The sequence below is a fragment of the Zosterops lateralis genome, assembly GCF_965231275.1.
Source record: "Zosterops lateralis genome assembly, chromosome: 2".
Classification (NCBI taxonomy): domain Eukaryota; kingdom Metazoa; phylum Chordata; class Aves; order Passeriformes; family Zosteropidae; genus Zosterops; species Zosterops lateralis.
Window position 1 is genome coordinate 576,760 of NC_139763.1, and position 18,541 is coordinate 595,300.

The window sequence follows — 18,541 nt, forward strand, 5'->3', positions numbered from 1 at the left end:
CTTCTTTAAAAGTCGCTCAGAGATCAAACAGTCCAACCTCTGCTTGGATTTACATTTTTTCTAGACTGTTTGATCAGAGTTGGGTGCAAGGGTTTGGTTTTTTTGCATCGTGCAAGGTGCTCCCTTAGAGGAAGAAAGTCTCTTTGAACTCCTGTTAAAACTCCTGTAGTCACTGAAGGTTGGAGCAACCTGGGGCTGGATGGGCTTTAAGGGAGGTGGGAACATGGGTGAGGTCCATGTTGGTTGTGGAATCCCAGGCTGATTTGGGTTGGGAGAGATCCTAAATCCCACCCAGTGCCACCTCTGCCACCTTCCACTGTCCCCAGTGTCCAACCTGGCCTTGGGCACTGCCAGGGACAGGGATCCCTGTGCCAGGGAACAATTCCTAATTCCCAAAATCCAGCCCTGCCCTCTGGGATCCTGCCTGCCCGGGGCAAGACTTGGTGTCCTGGCTCTGCGCCTCCCAGGGAAGGAGTTTGCCAGGGAAAATGGGTCAAAAGGAACAGGAAAATGCGAATATGCTAAAATCTCAATTCTCTTCGATAAATCCATATAATTTTTTGGAAAAAAAGGTTTATATGTGACTTTCTCATGTGCTTGTGGCCGAGTGTGGTGGGTTAGACCTGGAGTCTGACAGTTCTCTGTAGTAAACAAGCTGTACAGTGTCAGCTGGAGATATAAAACCACTCTGGATACTTTGCTGGCAGTGGGAATGGCTGGATGCTCTCGTAGCTCCATCAGACTCCAATGTTTGTAAATCAGAGCTGGAAAGCCAGGACTGTTTCTGTGCCCTTTCACCCTCGCTCTCTGCAGCCTTGCAGGATGTCAGAGTTCTCAGGGTTCCCCTTGCTATTCCTCACCCCTCCAGAGGGAATGGAAATCTCTGGATGCATCCCTCACACTTTAATGCCTTCGTTAAAATTCCTGGAGCCGTCCTTGGCGTTTTTTAATTGAAACCCGGAGTTCCAGGGGAGGAACCCTGAGCACGGAAGTTCAACTGAGCCCTTGTTTACACGGGTGAAATATGTAAACAGTTCTTTTTCCCCCAAATATAGGGCTTTTTTATCCTTGGCTGCCCTCCCGGTGTTTATAAAAGGCAGTTATGTAAATGACAATTGTAATAATTAAGCTGCTGTTCAGTGCTTGTCCCCACGGCTGCTGCAGGGCTGTTAACCAGCTTGGGGCATTGTTGGGGATAATGGCACCTCACAGAAGGAAATCAAGGGAAATTAAACAAAATCCTCCTCGGAGAGAATCTCCCATGAGAAAGGAGAGGTCTGGAATGAAATTATGTTTCTGGGGATTGTCCTCTCCAGCCCTGCTGGTCCATGTCCTGTTGAGTTTTGGGTGTCCATGGCTGGAGCCTCCACAGCTGCTCTGGGCAATTTGTGCCAGCCAGGACCACCCTGAGACACATCTCTGTCATCTGTCACAAAGCCACCCCAAACCGCCTTCCACGGCTGGTGAAAACACCTTCAAATTGCACCAGGGATGTTCAGCCTGGATATTGGGAAGGATTCCTTAATGGGGGACGTGGTGCAGCCCTGGCACAGGTGGAGTCACAGCCCTGCAGGGATTTCACAGCCCTGCAGATGTGGCACTTGGGGACACGGCCAGTGGTGGCCTTGGCAGTGGGCTTGATGTGTCCAAGGGCTTTTCCAGCCTCGGTGTCTCAGTGAAATTCCAGCACTTGGACCTTGGTGTCCTTTGATGAGGGATGGGAGGAAGGCAGGAGAGATGGGAAGGGTGGCAGGAGGGATGGGAAAGGGGAGGGGAGGAGGGATGGGAATGGTGACAGGAGGGATGGGAAAGGGGAGGGCAGGAGAGATGGGAAGGGAAAGGTGACAGGAGGGATGGGAAGGAGGAGGCAGGAGGGATGGGAAGGTGACAGGAAGGATGGTAGGGAGGCAGGAGGGATGGGAAGGGTGAGAGGAGGGATGGGAAAGGTGACAGGAAAGATGAGGAAGGGGGAGGCAGGAGGGATGGGAAGGAGGCAGGAGGGATGTGGAAGGAGGCAGGAGGGATGGGAAAGGGAGGCAGGAGGGATGTGGAAGGAGGCAGGAGGGATGGGAAAGGGAGGCAGGAGGGATGTGGAAGGAGGCAGGAGGGATGGGAAAGGGAGGCAGGAGGGATGTGGAAGGAGGCAGGAGGGATGGGAAAGGGAGGCAGGAGGGATGAGAGGGAAGCAGGAAGGATGGGAAGGGAGGCAGGAGGGATGGGAAGGGGAGGCAGGAGGGATGGGAAGGGTGGCAGGAGGGATGGGAAGGGAGGCAGGAGGGATGGAAGGGAAAGCAGGAGGGATGGGAGGGATGTGAGGGATGTGAGCACGGCCCATGTTGATGTGCCCACGTTCTTGGCCCATCAAAGACACCCCCAGGGAGGCACAGGGGACTCTTTGTTCTGCACGGGCAGAGCAGACTCCCATGGAGCTGATAGTGGGGAGATAAAGAGCAGGCTCGGAGCCACCGACAGCGGGATGGAGACAGAAGGTTCCCCATGACTCAGAGGGGCGGGGTGGGACTGGAGGTGCTCCTGTTGTTCCTCAGGACTCCAGGACTCACAGCCCTGGTGAGGACCAGGCTGTCAGTGTCTCTTGGGGAAGCTGCTGGAGCTAAAATCAGGGCTGGACGTTCTGGAGAGGGAGATTGATTTAAACAAAGCCAATTTTTCGCACTTATATTGAGGCTTTTGTTTGCTGAAGGTGTGTTGGAACAGGCTGATTTCAGTATTCCAGGACTGCTTGGAACAACCTGGGCCAGTGGAAGGTGTGGATGAGTTTTATGGTCCCTTCCCACCCAAAGGATGATGCTGTGCTATGATCTTTGGGCTTAATCTTCTATCAGTCAGGCAAAGTGGTTTGTGCTGGTCTTTGTTCCTTCATTTGGGTATTCCTGCACTGAGCCCATGGAGATAACAGGGAGGGAATGAATAGCCCAGCCTGGCTGCTGAAATGTTGGGACCGTTCTCTTATCAGTTCAGGGTTGTCTGCTGATTAAATCACTCGTGCTCCAATATTCAGGCTCTTTCTGGTCTCAATGAAAGCCCCAGATTCCTCCCTGGGTTTGGTTTGATTGCTGTTGATGGTGTGGTTGGTTATCAGCACCTGTCAGCTCTTGAAACCCTGGTTTTATTGCTCTTGCTGCTGCTGCTCTCAGTCAATCTTCATTCCTGGTGTTTGTGCTGGAAATCCCCAGGGGCTGTCAGGAAATCTGGGTGGGATCCCCTCAATCCTTGACTCCCCCAGTCCTTTATCCCTTCCACACTTCATCCCTTCAGGTCTCTTTCCCTGCCTGAAGCCCTTGGACAGACTTGAGCCAGGGCTCAGGAGTTCCGTGGCCAGGAGGGGGTTAATGTGAATAAACCCACTTTTACAAAAACACGACCTTCCCTTCCTACAATCCAAACTTTGCTGCAGCGTTGCCACGTTCCCCCCTGCAACAACAAGCACAGGCTCGGAACAAGACAAGCCTGCAATGTTTTGGGAGATATCTTTTAGCCTGGCTTCATTTTTCCTTCTGGGGTCGGCTCCAAGGACAGCACAAACACAGAGCCCATCTCGTGTCCCTGCTGGCTGCCTCGGGAGGGGCCAGCACTGAGAGCCCCAGCCCAGAGCTCTGAGCCACCACAAAACTCCTGCAGGGCAGAAGAGGAACCCCAAATCTCTCCAAATCAACCTCGGGGCACCCAGTGTTCTTCCCATGGGATTGGGGGTGCCCATGATCAGCCAGGAGAGGCCTGGGGAGGGCTCCCAGTTCACTCACTGGTTTGGGCAGCAGTTCACAGCTCTGCTGGACTCCCCTGGCCACACGGACAGACGTGAGTCAGCCTGGAATAAACTTCCCGAGGTGTGGGAAGCAGCAGGACACCAGCCCTGCCTCTGCAGGAGGCTTCATCCTTGTCCAGGTCATCTTGTCAGTCAGTGGGATGTCATTCCTTGTCCCCAGTCCCTCTGCAGCTCCCCTGGAGCCCCTTTGGGCACTGGGAGGGGCTCTCAGGTGTCTCTACTCCAGGTGAACACCCCAGAACCTTGCCCTTGGCCCTGCTGCACTCCTTGGCCCTGGCTCCATGGTCCCAGCTCTCCATCCTGCCCAGATCCCCTGGGATTCCCCATCCCTGGCTCTGCACCTGGCAGGGAAGGGCTGGATCAGCCCCCTTTGGTGCTTGCAGGACTCGGGCAGGCAGCAAAATGTAAAGTGTTGGTCTTGGGAAGTAGAAAATGCCCTGAAAAGCAGCCAGAAGAGCCTGTTCTATAATCAGGAAGGAGGGAAGGGCTTTAATTGACGTGTTTTATAAACACACAGCTCTTCCTCCCCAAACGCCCCGGCTGCAGGCACTGCCAACACCAACAGCCTCCAGGGGAGACGTGGAGCTCGGGCCGTGGGCAGGAGCCAGTCCCTGCTGGGAGAGCTGCCCTGGGGATGTGGAGGGATGGGAGTGAGGGGATCAGTCCTGCCCTAGTAGGGATGTGGAGGGATGGGAGTGAGGGGATCAGTCCTGCACTGCCCTGGGGATGTGGAGGGATGGGAGTGAGGGGATCAGTCCTGCACTGCCCTGGGGATGTGGAGGGATGGGAGTGAGGGGATCAGTCCTGCCCTAGTAGGGATGTGGAGGGATGGGAGTGAGGGGATCAGCCCTGTCATGCCCTGCCCTGCCCTGGTGGGGATGTGAAGGAATGGGGTGAGGGGATCAGCCCTGCTGTGCCCTGCCCTGCTGGGGATGTGGAAGGATGGGGCTGAGAGGGGCAGCCTGTCCTGCCCTGGTGGGATGTGGAGAGATGGGGCTGAAGGGATCAGCCCTGCCATGCTGAGCTCTGGGGGGGATGTGGAGGGATGGGGTGAGAGGATCAGCCCTGCCATGCCCTGGTGGGGCTGTAGAGGGATGAGGGTGAGAGGATCAGCCCTGCCGTGCCCTGGTGGGGCTGTGGAGGGATGGGGCTGAGAAGAGCAGCCCTGCCGTGCCCTGGTGGGGCTGTGGAGGGATGGGGCTGAGAAGAGCAGCCCTGCCGTGCCCTGGTGGGGATGTGGAGGGATGGGAGTGAGGGGATCAGCCCTGCTGTGCCCTGGTGGGGCTGTGGAGGGATAGGGCTGAAAGGATCAGCCCTGCCATGCCATGCCTTGCCCTGCCCAGGCAGAGGACCATGAGCTGTGCCCCCTCCCGCCCCAGGAGCTCTCCCAGGGCTGTCCCTGTCCCCAGGGGAGGGCCGGGGCCGTGGTGCTGGTCCCTGACAGGCTCTGTGTGTGCCCCAGCAGAGTTCTGCCGCATCGACAAGGCGCTGTGCCACGACGAGGACGAGCAGCTCAGCTTCGAGGCCGTGCGCAACATCCACAAACAGATGGACGACGACGCCAACGGCAACGTGGACGTGGAGGAGAGTGACGAGGTCAGCGTGGGGCAGAGCTGGGACAGGGGCTGTGCAGGGGCTGTGCAGGGCCTGGGGACTCCTCATCATCACAGGGCGAGCCACATATCACCTCGAGATGGTCCAAGTGGTGTCTCAGCCCTTCGTCAGTGCTGGTTGGGGGTTTCCTCACTGATGGGCTGTAGGAGCATCCGGCAGGGAGAGGGAACTCTGCAGAGCTGAGACATTCTAGAAACACGGGGGGTTATTGCAAGGGTTGTGGGTAAAAAGGGCTTTGCCTTCAGCCACAGCCTGGGCTGGAGGGAACCCAAAAGAGAGAGGGAGAGAGAGAGTAGGAGGTAAGGGAGATGGGACAGGTAAAAAGGGGTGAGGACCTTGTTCCAATCCATTCCATCTCCTTTTGTGTTGAATATTCTAATTTACAGTGACCAACCAGCGAGATACAAACCCTACAGACTTTGCATGAGCCCATGAGAACTGCTCTATCACCACATCATCCTGTATTCTAAACTCTAAAGACTAATTTCTTATCTATCTTTTCCCTGATGCCTTGGCAGGGTGGAGAGGGGCTGCACCCTTGGCTCCTTTTGTTTTCTGTCCTTCCACCCATCTCCAGCTCATTCCCATCTTCCTGCCTGCCATGGTCACATCTCAAAGCTCAGCCTTCATTTCTATTTCCCTCACAGGCTTTATATCTTCAGTATTTCTTGCCAGGCAGTCATATTTGTAAGCTTTTTCCATCTTATCTTTCCCAACGCTGGGGGTTTGTAGCCTCTTCATTGTTGCCCAGAGCAGCTGTGGCTGCCCCTGGACCCCTGGCAGTGCCCAAGGCCAGGCTGGATGAGGCTTGGAGCAACCTGGGACAGTGGAAGGTGTCCCTGCTCATGACAGGGAGTGGAATTAAATGAGCTTTAATGTCCTTCCCAAGCCAAACCATTCCATGAGTTTGTGTTTATTGCATTCTTCCAGCAGCCAACTAAAACAGTTTCAGTCCATGTGTGCTCACTGCAAAAAAAGGAGCAGCTTTTTGTTGTGTCAGCCTTGGACATTTTAGCTGATAAAGGATCGGAGAGAAAGAAAGTTGTTCTCTGTTTACACAAGCACTATTGGAAATAAGTCTGCTGGAGAAGGGAAAGCTCTTTGTAGTGCTGCCTCAGCTGTGGTGGGTGCTCGTTGGAGGTGAGGAATTCTGTCTTCCAGGGAGAACTGGCAGCTCAACAGGAAAGTCAGAGTGCTGGGAGCTGAGAGGAGGCACATCAGTGCAGGGATCTGTTACCACTCACAGGTGGCTCTGCAGTCCCAGGTCACAGAACCCCAGACTGGTTTGGGCTGGAAGAAACCCTAAATCCATCCCATTCCCACCCCTGCCATGGCAGGGACACCTCCCACTGTCCCCAATGTCCAGCCTGGCCTTGGGCACTGCCAGGGATCCAGGGGCAGCATTCACAGAGTCCCTCTGGAGCAGTGACAGTCCCCAGGGACACGCACAGGCCCCTGGTGCCAGGAGCTGCTGGTTTGGGGTGGCTGTTCCCAGCTCGCAGGGCTGTTCCCTCTGCCTCGATCCCGCTGGACTGAGTCATGAAAACAATTGAAAAGCTTCCAGTTGCGTTTCCTCCGCAGCATGAGGTGTTTCCCTGGAGGCAGCTCCCTGCCCTGAGTGGCTGGACTGTAGCTCAGCCTCTCCCAGGGGCTGGGGCAGCCTCAGGCAGCCCTTTTCAGCCCATCTCAGCCCATCTCAGCCCATCTGTGCTGTTCCTTGGCATTAAATTAGGAATAAGCCTCGTAATCCTTAGGGTTGGGCAGAACTGGCAGTTTTATCTTGCTCCCACTCCCACTGGTGTCCTTGGGAGCTCCTGGTACAGAACACTGCTGGGAATGTGTGCTCAGAGCCCTGAGACACTGCCAGGCTGGGAGGAATTCAGTGGGTTTTTCTGAGAGGCTCCAGAATCACTGCCTTGGTGTTCTTAGAGCCACTCCTCAAACCCCTCTGAGCTGGGTCTGAGCAGTGCTGAGCCCTGGCAGGGCTGCCCCTGCTCCCAGCACCTCTGCTCTGCTTTTAGGGGGGCAACAGGGCTGGAAAAGGGTCTGGAGCCCCAGGAGGGGTTGAGGGGGCTGGAAAAGGGTCTGTGGAGCCCCAGGAGGGGCTGAGGGAGCTGGGGAAGGGTCTGGAGCCCCAGGAGGGGCTGAGGGAGCTGGGGAAGGGTCTGGAGCCCCAGGAGGGGCTGAGGGAGCTGGGGAAGGGTCTGGAGCCCCAGGAGGGGCTGAGGGAGCTGGGAAGGGGCTGAGCCTGGAGCAAAGGAGGCTCAGGGGGGACCTTGTGGCTCTGCACAAGTCCCTGCCAGGAGGGGACAGCCGGGGGGGTCGGGCTCTGCTCCCAGGGAACAGGGACAGGAGGAGAACAGGGAACAGCCTTAACTGAACCAGGGGAAGTTCAGGTTGGATATTTGGAACATTCCTCGTGGAAGGGGCTGTCCAGCCTGAGTGGGGCAGAGGGGCACAATCCCAATCCCTTTCCTGCTGCCCACGCTGAGGGATCAGCTCAAGGCACAGGGATTTCAGGTCCCAGCACCTGTGGCTGGGGCATGTGGAGCTTCTCCCCACCAACCTCCATCTCCTTCTCCCCAGGGCTGCTCCCAACCCATTCCTCCCCAGGCTGTGCTGGGGTTGCCCCCACCCAGGGGCACCTGTGCTTGGCTTGCTGCATTTCCAGCTGGACTCCATGATTTTGGAAGTCTTTTCCACCCTCAGAGATCCCCTGTCCCTGGGATTCCATACGTGCAGTGGCTGCTTTACCTCTGCTAAGCTTTTATTGAAATTGCATTAAGTTCACCTGTCAGTGAGCTCTGGAGGCAGGGGATGAGGCATTGCAGGAATTTCCCTCTCTGAGCCAGCTCCTGCTGGGCTCTGCCTGTCAAGGTTATGTCTGTGCCCCACATGGAGCCTGCAGTCAGGTTTGACTGGGGGCTGTGGTGGGACAGCTGCTGGGGGATTATTGGGAAGAATGCAGGAGGCTCAGATTGAAACCTTTTACGGGGCTCATGGATGGTCTGGGTTGGGAGGGACTTCAAACCTCATCCAGTTCCACCACCTGCCGTGGGCAGAGACACCTTCCATTGTCCCAGGTTGCTCTAAGCCCTGTCCAGTCTGGACTGGAACACTTCCAGGCATTTTCCTGCTTGATTGAGAACTTTATATTTTCATTTATTATTTTGGCCCCTGCCCTTTGGGGGAATAAGTGATGGGAGCACTTTGTTTGGGCTGGGCAGAAGGGGACACACAGACAATGGTATTTTTAAAATAAATGATGGGTGGAGTTTTGTCCCACACCTTCATGCTGTCCATGGGTCATCACTGCTGGGAAGTGAATTTTCAATGAAGACTCAGATGACATCAGTGGCCTGGATTGAAGTGAAAGAAATGTCCCTCGTGGGGAAATCTTCTAATTAGGGATCTATTCCTGTCTGCACACTCAGAGCCCAGGCAGCTCTGGCTCTTTGGGATGTGGGTGCTCTCGGGTGCTGCCAGCCTGTTTTCCTCAGGAAACAAGGGTTGTGTTGCTGCTCAGTGTTCCTCTGGCTCCTCCCAGACCCTGATCCTGCTGCCTGGAGGTCCCTGAGTGGGAAGAGGCTCTGGAGACAGGAGTTGTGTGTAATTGTGGTGGGATTGGTGGCTCAGGGAGGCTGCTGGGGTTGGGGAGAAGCTCCCAGCTCTGGCCTTGGCTGCGGCACAGCAGGAGCTGGTGCTCAGCAGGGAGGGTGGCACAAATCCAGGGGTGTGGGAGGGATGGGAAGCTTTGAAAAATCACTTCAGTAGCTGGAGTTTCTGCAGATAAAAAAGCCACAAAACCGAGTTGAAGGAGAGTTTGGACGAGGCTCTGAGGCACAGGGTGGGATCGTTGGGGCTGTGCAGAGCCAGGACTTGGTCTTGATGATCCCTTTGGGTCACTTCCAGCTCAGGAGATTCTATGGAAAAAAAACCCTCCAGAAAATCCTTTTTTGTGAATCTGCTTATTGCTGAGCGTGTCTTCAGCCAGAAAGTTCATCCCCAATCCCTCTGCAGCTCTCCTGGAGCCCCTTTAGGTGCTCTGAGCTCTCCCTGGAGCTTCTCCTCTCCAGGTGAGCCCCCCCAGCTCTCCCAGCCTGGCTCCAGAGGGGCTCCAGCCCTGGAGCAGCTCTGTGACTCCTCTGGGCTCTTTCCAGCAGCTCCAGCTCCTCCTGCTGCAACCCCAGAGCACCAAGATCAGCATTCCCAGGCTGAGTCTTCCCACTACAAACTCATCCTGTGCTTGTAGCAGTTGTTGGGTCCCGTTGCTTTTGGCTGGTTTGACCATGGTTTGTCTTTCCCTGAACTCAGGATTGATTCAGTTCCTTTCTGTCCTTGTGGATTCACAGCCTGGCTGAGGCTGGGGGGGTCTGGATGGGATCTTGGAGATGATCCATGTGGGACCTTGGAAATGGTGTGGTGCACCCTCTGTGCAGGACTCAGAGCTCTGGGTGTCTCCAGGCCTGGGATCAGTGGGATCTTTAACACCTGGATGAGCTGCTTTTTAGTGGTTTGCAAGTAGGTCAGTGCTCTGCCCAGTGGTTCCTGTTCCTGGGGTTTGGAATATCTGGGATAGTGGGAGCTGTCCCTGTCCTGGCAGGGGTGGCACTGGGTGGACTTTAACGTCCTTCCCAACCCAAACCAGTCTGGGATTCTATGATTTTGTCTTTTTCCCAGAAGGTACTGGTGGAAAATGTGCTTTAAGGTCTCTCTGGGGTCTGGTGGGCTCAGCTCAGCTCCTCCAGCCCCATCCTGCATCCCCTCCCCTGCTGGTTTGTGGGGACATCCCCTCCCTGCTCCACTATGGGGACACCCCCTCCCTGCTCCTTTATGGGGCATCCCCTCCCCTCTCCTTTATGGGGACATCCCCTTGTCTGGTTTGTGGGGACATCCCCTCCCTGCTCCTTTATGGGGACATCCCCTCCCTGCTCCTTTATGGGGACATCCCCTCGTCTGGTTTGTGGGGACATCCCCTCCCTGCTCCTTTATGGGGGCATCCCCTCCCTGCTCCTTTATGGGGACACCCCCTCCCTGCTCCTTTATGGGGACACCCCCTCCCTGCTCCTTTATGGGGACACCCCCTCCCTGCCCCTTTATGGGGACACCCCCTCCCTGCTCCTTTATGGGGACATCCCCTCCCTGCTCCTTTATGGGGTCATCCCCTCCCTGCTCCTTTATGGGGACATCCCCTCCCTGCTCCTTTATGGGGACATCCCCTCCCTGCTCCTTTATGGGGTCATCCCCTCCCTGCTCCTTTATGGGGACATCTCCTCTCTGCTCCTTTTTGGGGACATCCCCTCCCCTCTCCTTTATGGGGACATCCCCTCCCTGCCCCTTTATGGGGACATCCCCTCCCTGCTCCTTTTTGGGGACATCCCCCCATCCCATCCCAGTCCAGTCCCCTGTGCCGAGTCCCTGTGGTTTGTTTTGGCCGTGGTGAGCCCGAGGGAAGCTGAGGGATCACTTTTCCCTCTCTGAGCTAAATATACAGAGCAGCAGCTGACGGTGCTGCTGGAGCGGGGCCGGTGACACCGGTGACATTGGTGACATTGGTGACATTGGTGACACTGCCACGGTCACGGCGTCACCGGGGGGGACACAGAGCCTCAGCAGGGACTGGCACAGCTGGAGCCCCCAGCCCAGCCCTGCTGAAACCACAGATTTTCCCCTGGTCCGTGTGTCCTGCCAGGCAGGAGGGGCTGTGGCAGAGGGGCAGCCCCAGGCTGGGCCCTCGGTGGCACCTGCAGGGGATTTGCAGGGAGCCCGGAATGTGGAGCTGCCCAGACTTTTCCGTGTCCTGTCTGATGTTCAAACACCCTCTCCAGATCTGAGGATGTTTGCTGGGTGTGGGGATAATCCTGCTGTACATGGCAGAGCCCAGAGATGAAGCTGTTCTGGTTGTGGATTATCCTTTAACTTGGTTCCATCTGTCGGGCACTGCACTGTGTGAGTGATTCTGTGTCTGCTGGTGGGTTTCACACACTGGTTTGGGTTGGAAAGGACCTTAAATCCCACCCAGGGCCACCCCTGCCATGGCAGGGGCACCTCCCACTGTCCCCAATGTCCAGCCTGGCCTTGGGCACTGCCAGGGATCCAGGGGCAGCCACAGCAAATCTGGGCACCCTGAGCTGGGATACATATATTTATATTTATTTATATTTTTCAGTGTAACTGCCTCACCTCCTGCCCATGGCATTTGTTCCACCTTGGATTTGAAGGTGCAGATCAAATCCAGTAATTTTTAGGTTCTTACTCCATTGACATAAAGGTGGTTCCATTGTGCCACTTAGGTGAATTTTTGGTTTTACTATAATTTGAAGAAAAGTCTGGAATCCCAAGACCCAAGGTTCTGATTAATTATCCCTTCTCTGTGTTAAAATGAATTTAAAATATTTACTTACTGAATATTTCCTGGCTGGTCTTCCCAGGAACAGAAATATTCATGGGTACTGCAGGGAATATACTTGTATCTGTATAAAAGATAGATGTGTATATCAAATATATATCTAATATATCCATTTTTAAATTATTTATTTTGAATTCCCGTCAAAATTATTACGATTCAAATATATTTTTTTTGCTCCTCATCTCCCCTAAAAGATGAACCAAAGGCTAACCCTGCTGTTAATTCCTCTCCTAGTTCTTGAGGGAAGACTTGAATTACCATGACCCAGCAGTCAAGCACAGCACTTTCCATGGAGAAGACAAACTCATCAGTGTGGAAGATCTCTGGAAGGCCTGGAAAACATCTGAAGGTAAAAAAAAAGGGGGCAAAAAGCCCAGAAATCCTTTCCCAGGAGTGCCAAATACTCTGGATTTCAGGTGCCCTGGGCAGAGTGTGCAGCTCTCAGGAGGAATGTGCTGCTTTTCCTCCCTTGTCCCAGGCCTTGTGCTCTTCCAGCTCCCTGTTTGAGGTGTGGATTCCCAGGATTTCCTCAGGTTTGGGACTTCCAAACTGTAAATGCTGCACCTGGGCCTGGCCACCAAAGTGCCAGTTATCATTTTGTTCCTCTGCCCCAGAAATGTGTGTTAAATAGAGCCAAATGCTCTCCAGGTTCTCCTTCAAACACTCCGGTTCAGATGGAATTTTAATGGGCTGATAACATCCTGAATGTTCAATAGAGCTGCCTGGGAGCTTTCCTGCAGGTTGTGTTTTCCTTAAGAGAAACTTTTTGAACCTGAAAAGCTCCTTCAGAGTGAAAAGAAGGGAGAATAAAATCTAGGGAGTGTCATAAGCACAGTCCATGCAGAAATAACTTTCAGCTGTTCCAAAATGCTGTTTTCATCCCAGCACCCAGGGAGGTGGTGGGAGTTCAGCCTCTGGTGAGAAACTTCCTGAAATCTGGGACTCTTGGAACAAGCTTTTAAGATTGGCAAGTGCTTCCCCAATGCTTTCACACAGAATTCCACAGATATTATTAATCGGATTTTTTTCAGCGCTGCTCATCTCTAAAAGAGGAGTTGTATCTACATCCACTCCTTGCAGTACTGGATATTAGTCTTCTAATCAGTTCATCAGCCACAGAAATTTCAGTTTCTCATTTGTGTCCTGTTTGGATTTCACTTTTCTGTGTTAGGCCTTAAGTTCCTCTGGGTGGGATGTGCTCTGTGTTTCCAGAGCTGTGGGTGCAGCAATCCCTGCCATTCCCAGGAGCACTAAAGGGACACTGAGGTGCAGCATTGGCAGTGAGGATTGAAAACACAGCAGGGCTGTGCATGAGAGGAGAAGCTCCAGGGAGAGCTCAGAGCACCTAAAGGGGCTCCAGGAGAGCTGCAGAGGGACTGGGGACAAGGGATGGAGGGACAGGACACAGGGAATGGCTTCAGAGTAGGATTTGATGGGATCTTGGGCAGGAATTGTTCCCTGGCAGGGTGGGCAGGCCCTGGCACAGGGTGCCCAGATTTGCTGTGGCTGCCCCTGGATCCCTGGCAGTGCCCAAGGCCAGGTTGGACACTGGGGACAGTGGGAGGTGTCCCTGCCATGGCAGGGCTGGGATGGGATGAGATTTAAGGTCTCTCCAACCCAAACCACTCTCAGATTTTATTCCACAATTCCCTCAGTGTTCTCTGGGTCCGTGGTCTGTGGAGGGTGACCCAGTGAGGAGAGAGGGATGGATGAAGATCCTGGGAACAGAACACTTCTTCATCCCAGACACCCAACTCCATCCAAATCCTCCAGTGTGGCTTTGGTGATAAGAACCAACCGGTGCAGAAAGAGGTCTTGGTTAATATTCCCTGAATATTCCCTGAATATGCTGAACTGGGAGGAGCTGTGGGGTCAGAGGGGGTGACTGGTTGGTGGCACTGAGTGAACCATTGGGTCCCTCCAATCCAAAGCAGTCTGTGATATCAGAGATGATTCCAGAGCTGTGTATCCCAGACCAGACTCTCTCCCATGATGTTGGGCAGGGATGTGTTGAACATTCTTGTCCACATCACTTAGGAGTGGCACAAGGACAGGGATGGAGTCACATCCTGGGAGGATTTCACAGCCCTGTGGATGTGGCACTTGGGAACATGGTCAGTGGTGGCCTGGGCAGTGCTGGGCATGGTTGGACTCTGTGGGCTCAGAGGGATTTTCCAGCCTGGAGGCTCCTGTGATTATTCCATGACTCCGAGCCCCTGCATCTCCTGTGTCCAAGGAGTGCCTGGTGTAAGAAATATTCATCCCATTACAGGGCTGTTTACAGATGCCTTTGCCTGGAGAGTGTTTTGCTGTCAGCTGGGAAAGAGCAGAAATCATTAAGGGCTGGAGGAGAACGTCCCTTGATACTCACCAGACCCTTTATTGCTGCTCTGCCTTGGCTCTGTCCTGCCTCTGGCACACACAGGACCTGCCACGTCCCTGGCAGAGCTGCCCTGGCACAGGGAGTGTCCCAGGGCTGCATTTAGTTCCTGTTCTTGTTCTCCCTTTCATCCTCTTGTAGATCTGGCTGATAGAGTAAGTGCCTGGTTTCTTCTCAAGGGTGGTCTGATGTGGTGGAATCACAGAGAGTTTGGGATGGGAGGGACCCTAAAACCCACTCAGGGCCAGGCAAGGAACCTTCCCCTGTCCCAGGCTGCTCCAAGCTCTGTCCAACCTGGCCTTGGGCACTGCCAGGGAAATTTGAAGCCCAGTTTGGGAGTTTGAACTGAAGTGATGAAACTGGGATCAGGCTTGTAGGAAAGGTCTGCTCCTTGCTGAGGGTGTGAAGGGCACTGACATCCCACAGGGATGGGGTGCCTGGGCCTGTTGCATTTGTTTTCAAGCCATTGCTTTTTCTCCCATCCATTGCTGCTGTTCCTGGTCAGATGTGGAAGGTAAAAAGATATTTTTTCCCCTTAATTATCACAGAAGATAAAGGTTGTGATGCCCTTAACGAGGTGCTGGGTCTGAGGGATGGTGCCCTGGCTGAGCCTGGCTCTGCCAAAGCCATGAAGTGATGCCAGATCAGCCCCTGGGGATGAGGGGACAGGGCAGGGTCCTGCTCACCTTGGTGCTTTGTTCTCAGGACTTGTTCCCTAAATAAACACCTCGGGATGTGGAAGTGAGAGGAGCCAGGGCTCTGGAGGAGCCCAGGCTGGCAGTGCTGGAGGCTGGGATGTGTCCTCGTGCCCCGTGCAGGACACTGGTGGTGTCACCCTGCAGGGCCTGTGGCTTCTCCACTCCTTCCATCATTACCATCTTGCCTGTGCTCACAGGTGTCCCCAGGGCGTGGGACAGTGACAGGAGCTGTAGGAGCTCCCTGTGGCCAGGGTGGCTTGGTGGCCTTGTCTGTGCCCCTCCTGCAGCAGAGTCACCGTGACAGTGTCCCCTGGGGGTGGGTGGCACCTTCCTTTGGGGCCTTGCTCAGCACTGGGCTCTGCCTCTGTTCCTCAGCTTCATCAGCTCAGTTAGCTCTCTGAGCTCCATCTCTGAGCCCTCTGATCTCCACCAGATCCTTCATCTCCCTCATCTCTCTCATCTCATTTCCCTGAGCTCCATCTCCCTCAGCTCTGTGAACTCCCTCATCTCCCTCATCTTTCTCAGCTTCATCAGCTCTGAGCTCCCTCATCTCCCCCACATCCCCCATCTCCCTCACCTCTCCCAGCTGGCTCATCCCTCCTCTCCCTCACCCCTCAGCTCCCTGTGGGAGGTGTTGGGCTCCCTGGAGCTCGGGAAGATGGTTCTCATGCTGGTGGGCCAGGCACTGTTGATGTTTCAGCAGAGCTGTGCAGCCCTGCCATGGACAGGGACAGAGAATGACAAATTAAAGTGTAACAAAGTCCAATAAAAACACCTGCAGTGTCCCAGGCCAGGTTGGATGGGGCTTGGAGCAGCCTGGGACAGTGGGAGGTGTCCCTGCCATGGCAGGGGTGGCACTGGATGAGCTTTAAGATCCCTCTCAATCCAAATTAACGTGGCATTCTGGGATGGTCTTTGCCTTCAGAGCATTGCTATAAGGACAACACAGCAAAGTGGCAAAGGCAGGAACTTGGTTTCCCAAGGTTTCCTCACTTACAGCTCTGGAGCTGCGTGACAGCTCCAAAAATAATCCACAGATGCCCAGGGGAGGAGGTCAGGGAGCAAAGTTCACCTGGTTCACTTGTGCTGCAGCACCTGCTCCACCTGCTCCGACAGATCCTTTCTCAAGCTGCTTCCAAGCCTTTTTTCTGGCGTCACTCCATCTGTGCTTCTCTTGTTCAAAGCTCAGAGAGAATCCCAGAATGGTTTGGGTTGGAATGGACCTTAAATCCCACCCAGTGCCACCCCTGCCATGGCAGGGACACCTCCCACTGTCCCCAATGTCCAACCTGGCCTTGGGCACTGCCAGGGATCCAGGGGCAGCCACAGCTGCTCTAGGCACCCTGTCCATGGATCTGGAGACTTCAGAATTCCAGACTTTGGGGATGTGATGAGAATGAAATTCCCTGTGGGGAGTTTGGAGGCAGCAGGGTCACCTGGCTGATGGAAATCAGAGTGATCCCAGCTGTGCCCTGCCAGGGCTTGAGGTGTTGGCCCTGCCAGGGCTGAGCTGTGGCAGGAGGTGGAGCCTCTGCTGCTCCTCTATCTGATGGCCTCGTTGCATGTTTTAATTTTGGGAGCTGGGAGCACAGGGGAAACCAACCCTGGGAAATGTGTGTTGTCACAGGGAAAGCTCCTGGCAGCTCTTCCCATGCCCTGTGTGGTCTGTGGGGGATCAGGTGCAGCAGAACCTCAGAGTTCCTGGAGTCTGGGCACAGATAGACCTGTGAGGGGAGGCTGAGGTGCTGCAGATCTGGAGTGTCACACTGCCCCAGGGCAGGGCTGGATGGGATCTTGGGAATTAGGAATTGTTCCCTGGCAGGGTGGGCAGGCCCTGGAATAGAATTCCCAGATTTGCTGTGGCTGCCCCTGGATCCCTGGCAGTGCCCAAGGCCAGGTTGGACATTGGGGACAGTGGGAGGTGTCCCTGCCATGGCAGGGCTGGCACTGGGTGGGCTCTGAGGTCCCTCCCAGCCCCAACCTGTGACTGGCTGATATTTCCTGTGCCCACAACGAGCTGTTGGCCTGTTTTGCTCTCCTCAGTGTACAACTGGACGGTGGACGAGGTGGTTCAGTGGCTCATTTCCTACGTGGAGCTGCCCCAGTACGAGGAGACCTTCAGGAAACTGCAGCTGAGCGGCCACGCCATGCCCAGGTCAGTGCCACGATGGGGTCAGTGGTCAGTGCCATGCCCAGGTCAGTCAGTGTCATGTCCTGGGTGAGTCAGTGCCGTGCCCAGGGGGTCAGTGTCATGTCCAGGGGGTCAGTGTCATGTTCTGGGTGGGTCAGTGCCGTGCCCAGGAGGTCAGTGCCAGGGCGGGGTCAGTGCCATGTCCAGGGTCAGTGCCAGGCCCAGGGTCAGTGCCATGCCCAGGTCAGTCAGTGTCATGTCCTGGGTGGGTCAGTGCCATGTCCAGGAGGTCAGTGCCATGTCCAGGGGGTCAGTGCCATGCCCAGGGGGTCAGTGCCATGTCCAGGGTCAGTGCCATGTCCAGGGGGTCAGTGCCATGCCCAGGGGGTCAGTGCCATGTCCAGGGTCAGTGCCATGTCCAGGGGGTCAGTGCCATGCCCAGGGGGTCAGTGCCATGTCCAGGGTCAGTGCCATGTCCAGGAGGTCAGTGCCATGTCCAGGGGGTCAGTGCCATGTCCAGGGGGTCAGTGCCAGGCCCAGGGGGTCAGTGCCATGTCCAGGGTCAGTGCCATGTCCAGGAGGTCAGTGCCATGTCCAGGGGGTCAGTGCCAGGCCCAGGGGGTCAGTGCCAGGCCCAGGTCAGTGCCAGACCAGGTCAGTGCCCTCAGTGTCCCCATGGGGTGTGTGCAGGGAAAGAACCAGTGCCCAGCAGGAGTCAGCTCCTCTCATCACCTGAAATTCCTTGGCATGTTCCCTGCCCAGCCTGATTCCTGTTCTGCTCCAGCTGTGAGTGAAAAGAGGGGAAATTTGGGTTAGATTTAGGGCAGGAATTGTTCCCTGGCAGGGTGGGCAGGCCCTGGAATAGAATTCCCAGATTTGCTGTGGCTGCCCCTGGATCTCTGGCAGTGCCCAAGGCCAGGCTGGACATTGGGGACAGTGGGAGGTGTCCCTGCCATGGCAGAGGTGGCACTGGAGGGGATTTAAAATCCCTCCCAACCCAAACCATTCCATGATTCTGTGTAAGAGAAACACTGGCTGGGAGTCAGACTAAACTTGTAATAGGTTGAAAAATCTCAGTGCAACTTTTTTTGGATAAAGGTTCCTGTTGCTGAGAAAGGAGCTTTTCAACTGGCTGGGAGGGAGAGAGGAATTACCTGGGGGTAAAATGAGGATGTTTCTGAGGCAGCACAATGTGTGTCCCATCCCTTCCAAGGGAGAAATGTGGTTCATGGTCTGTGACACGGGATGTAAAGGCAATGGAGATTTGGTTAAAAAGTCATTATTAGTGACTGGTAGGACACCAAAAGATGGGTTTTGATGGGAAATCAGTCCCTTATGCTGTCAGGTTAATTAATTAGGCCTGGCCCTGGTTATCCCCACTCTCTTCCAGTCCTAAAAATGCTGCTGCAAAATGTCCTAGAGACAACCAAGAGTGATGGGTCTGTCCTGGCAGCAGGGAGCTCCCAGGCCCTTCTCCTGTGTCTCCCTTGTGTGTTTCTGGCCCTGTTGGATGCCCCCACAGCTC

At 55.0% G+C, this 18,541-nt stretch overlaps 1 protein-coding gene across 4 annotated transcripts in view; it reads left to right on the top strand.

Moving 5' to 3' along the window:
• The window catches only part of STIM1 (stromal interaction molecule 1), an 82,923-nt gene that overhangs the window by 21,719 nt on the left and 42,663 nt on the right, over positions 1 to 18,541 (top strand). For 3 of the 4 annotated variants that reach the window (XM_083882803.1, XM_083882800.1, XM_083882802.1), the window contains exons 2-4: positions 5,250 to 5,380; positions 12,042 to 12,156; positions 16,929 to 17,040. In XM_083882803.1, coding sequence (XP_083738929.1) covers positions 5,250 to 5,380; positions 12,042 to 12,156; positions 16,929 to 17,040 — 358 coding nt within the window. Of the gene's footprint in view, positions 1 to 5,246; positions 5,381 to 12,041; positions 12,157 to 16,928; positions 17,041 to 18,541 lie in introns of all 4 variants that reach the window. The other variant, XM_083882801.1, reaches the window with a different exon arrangement.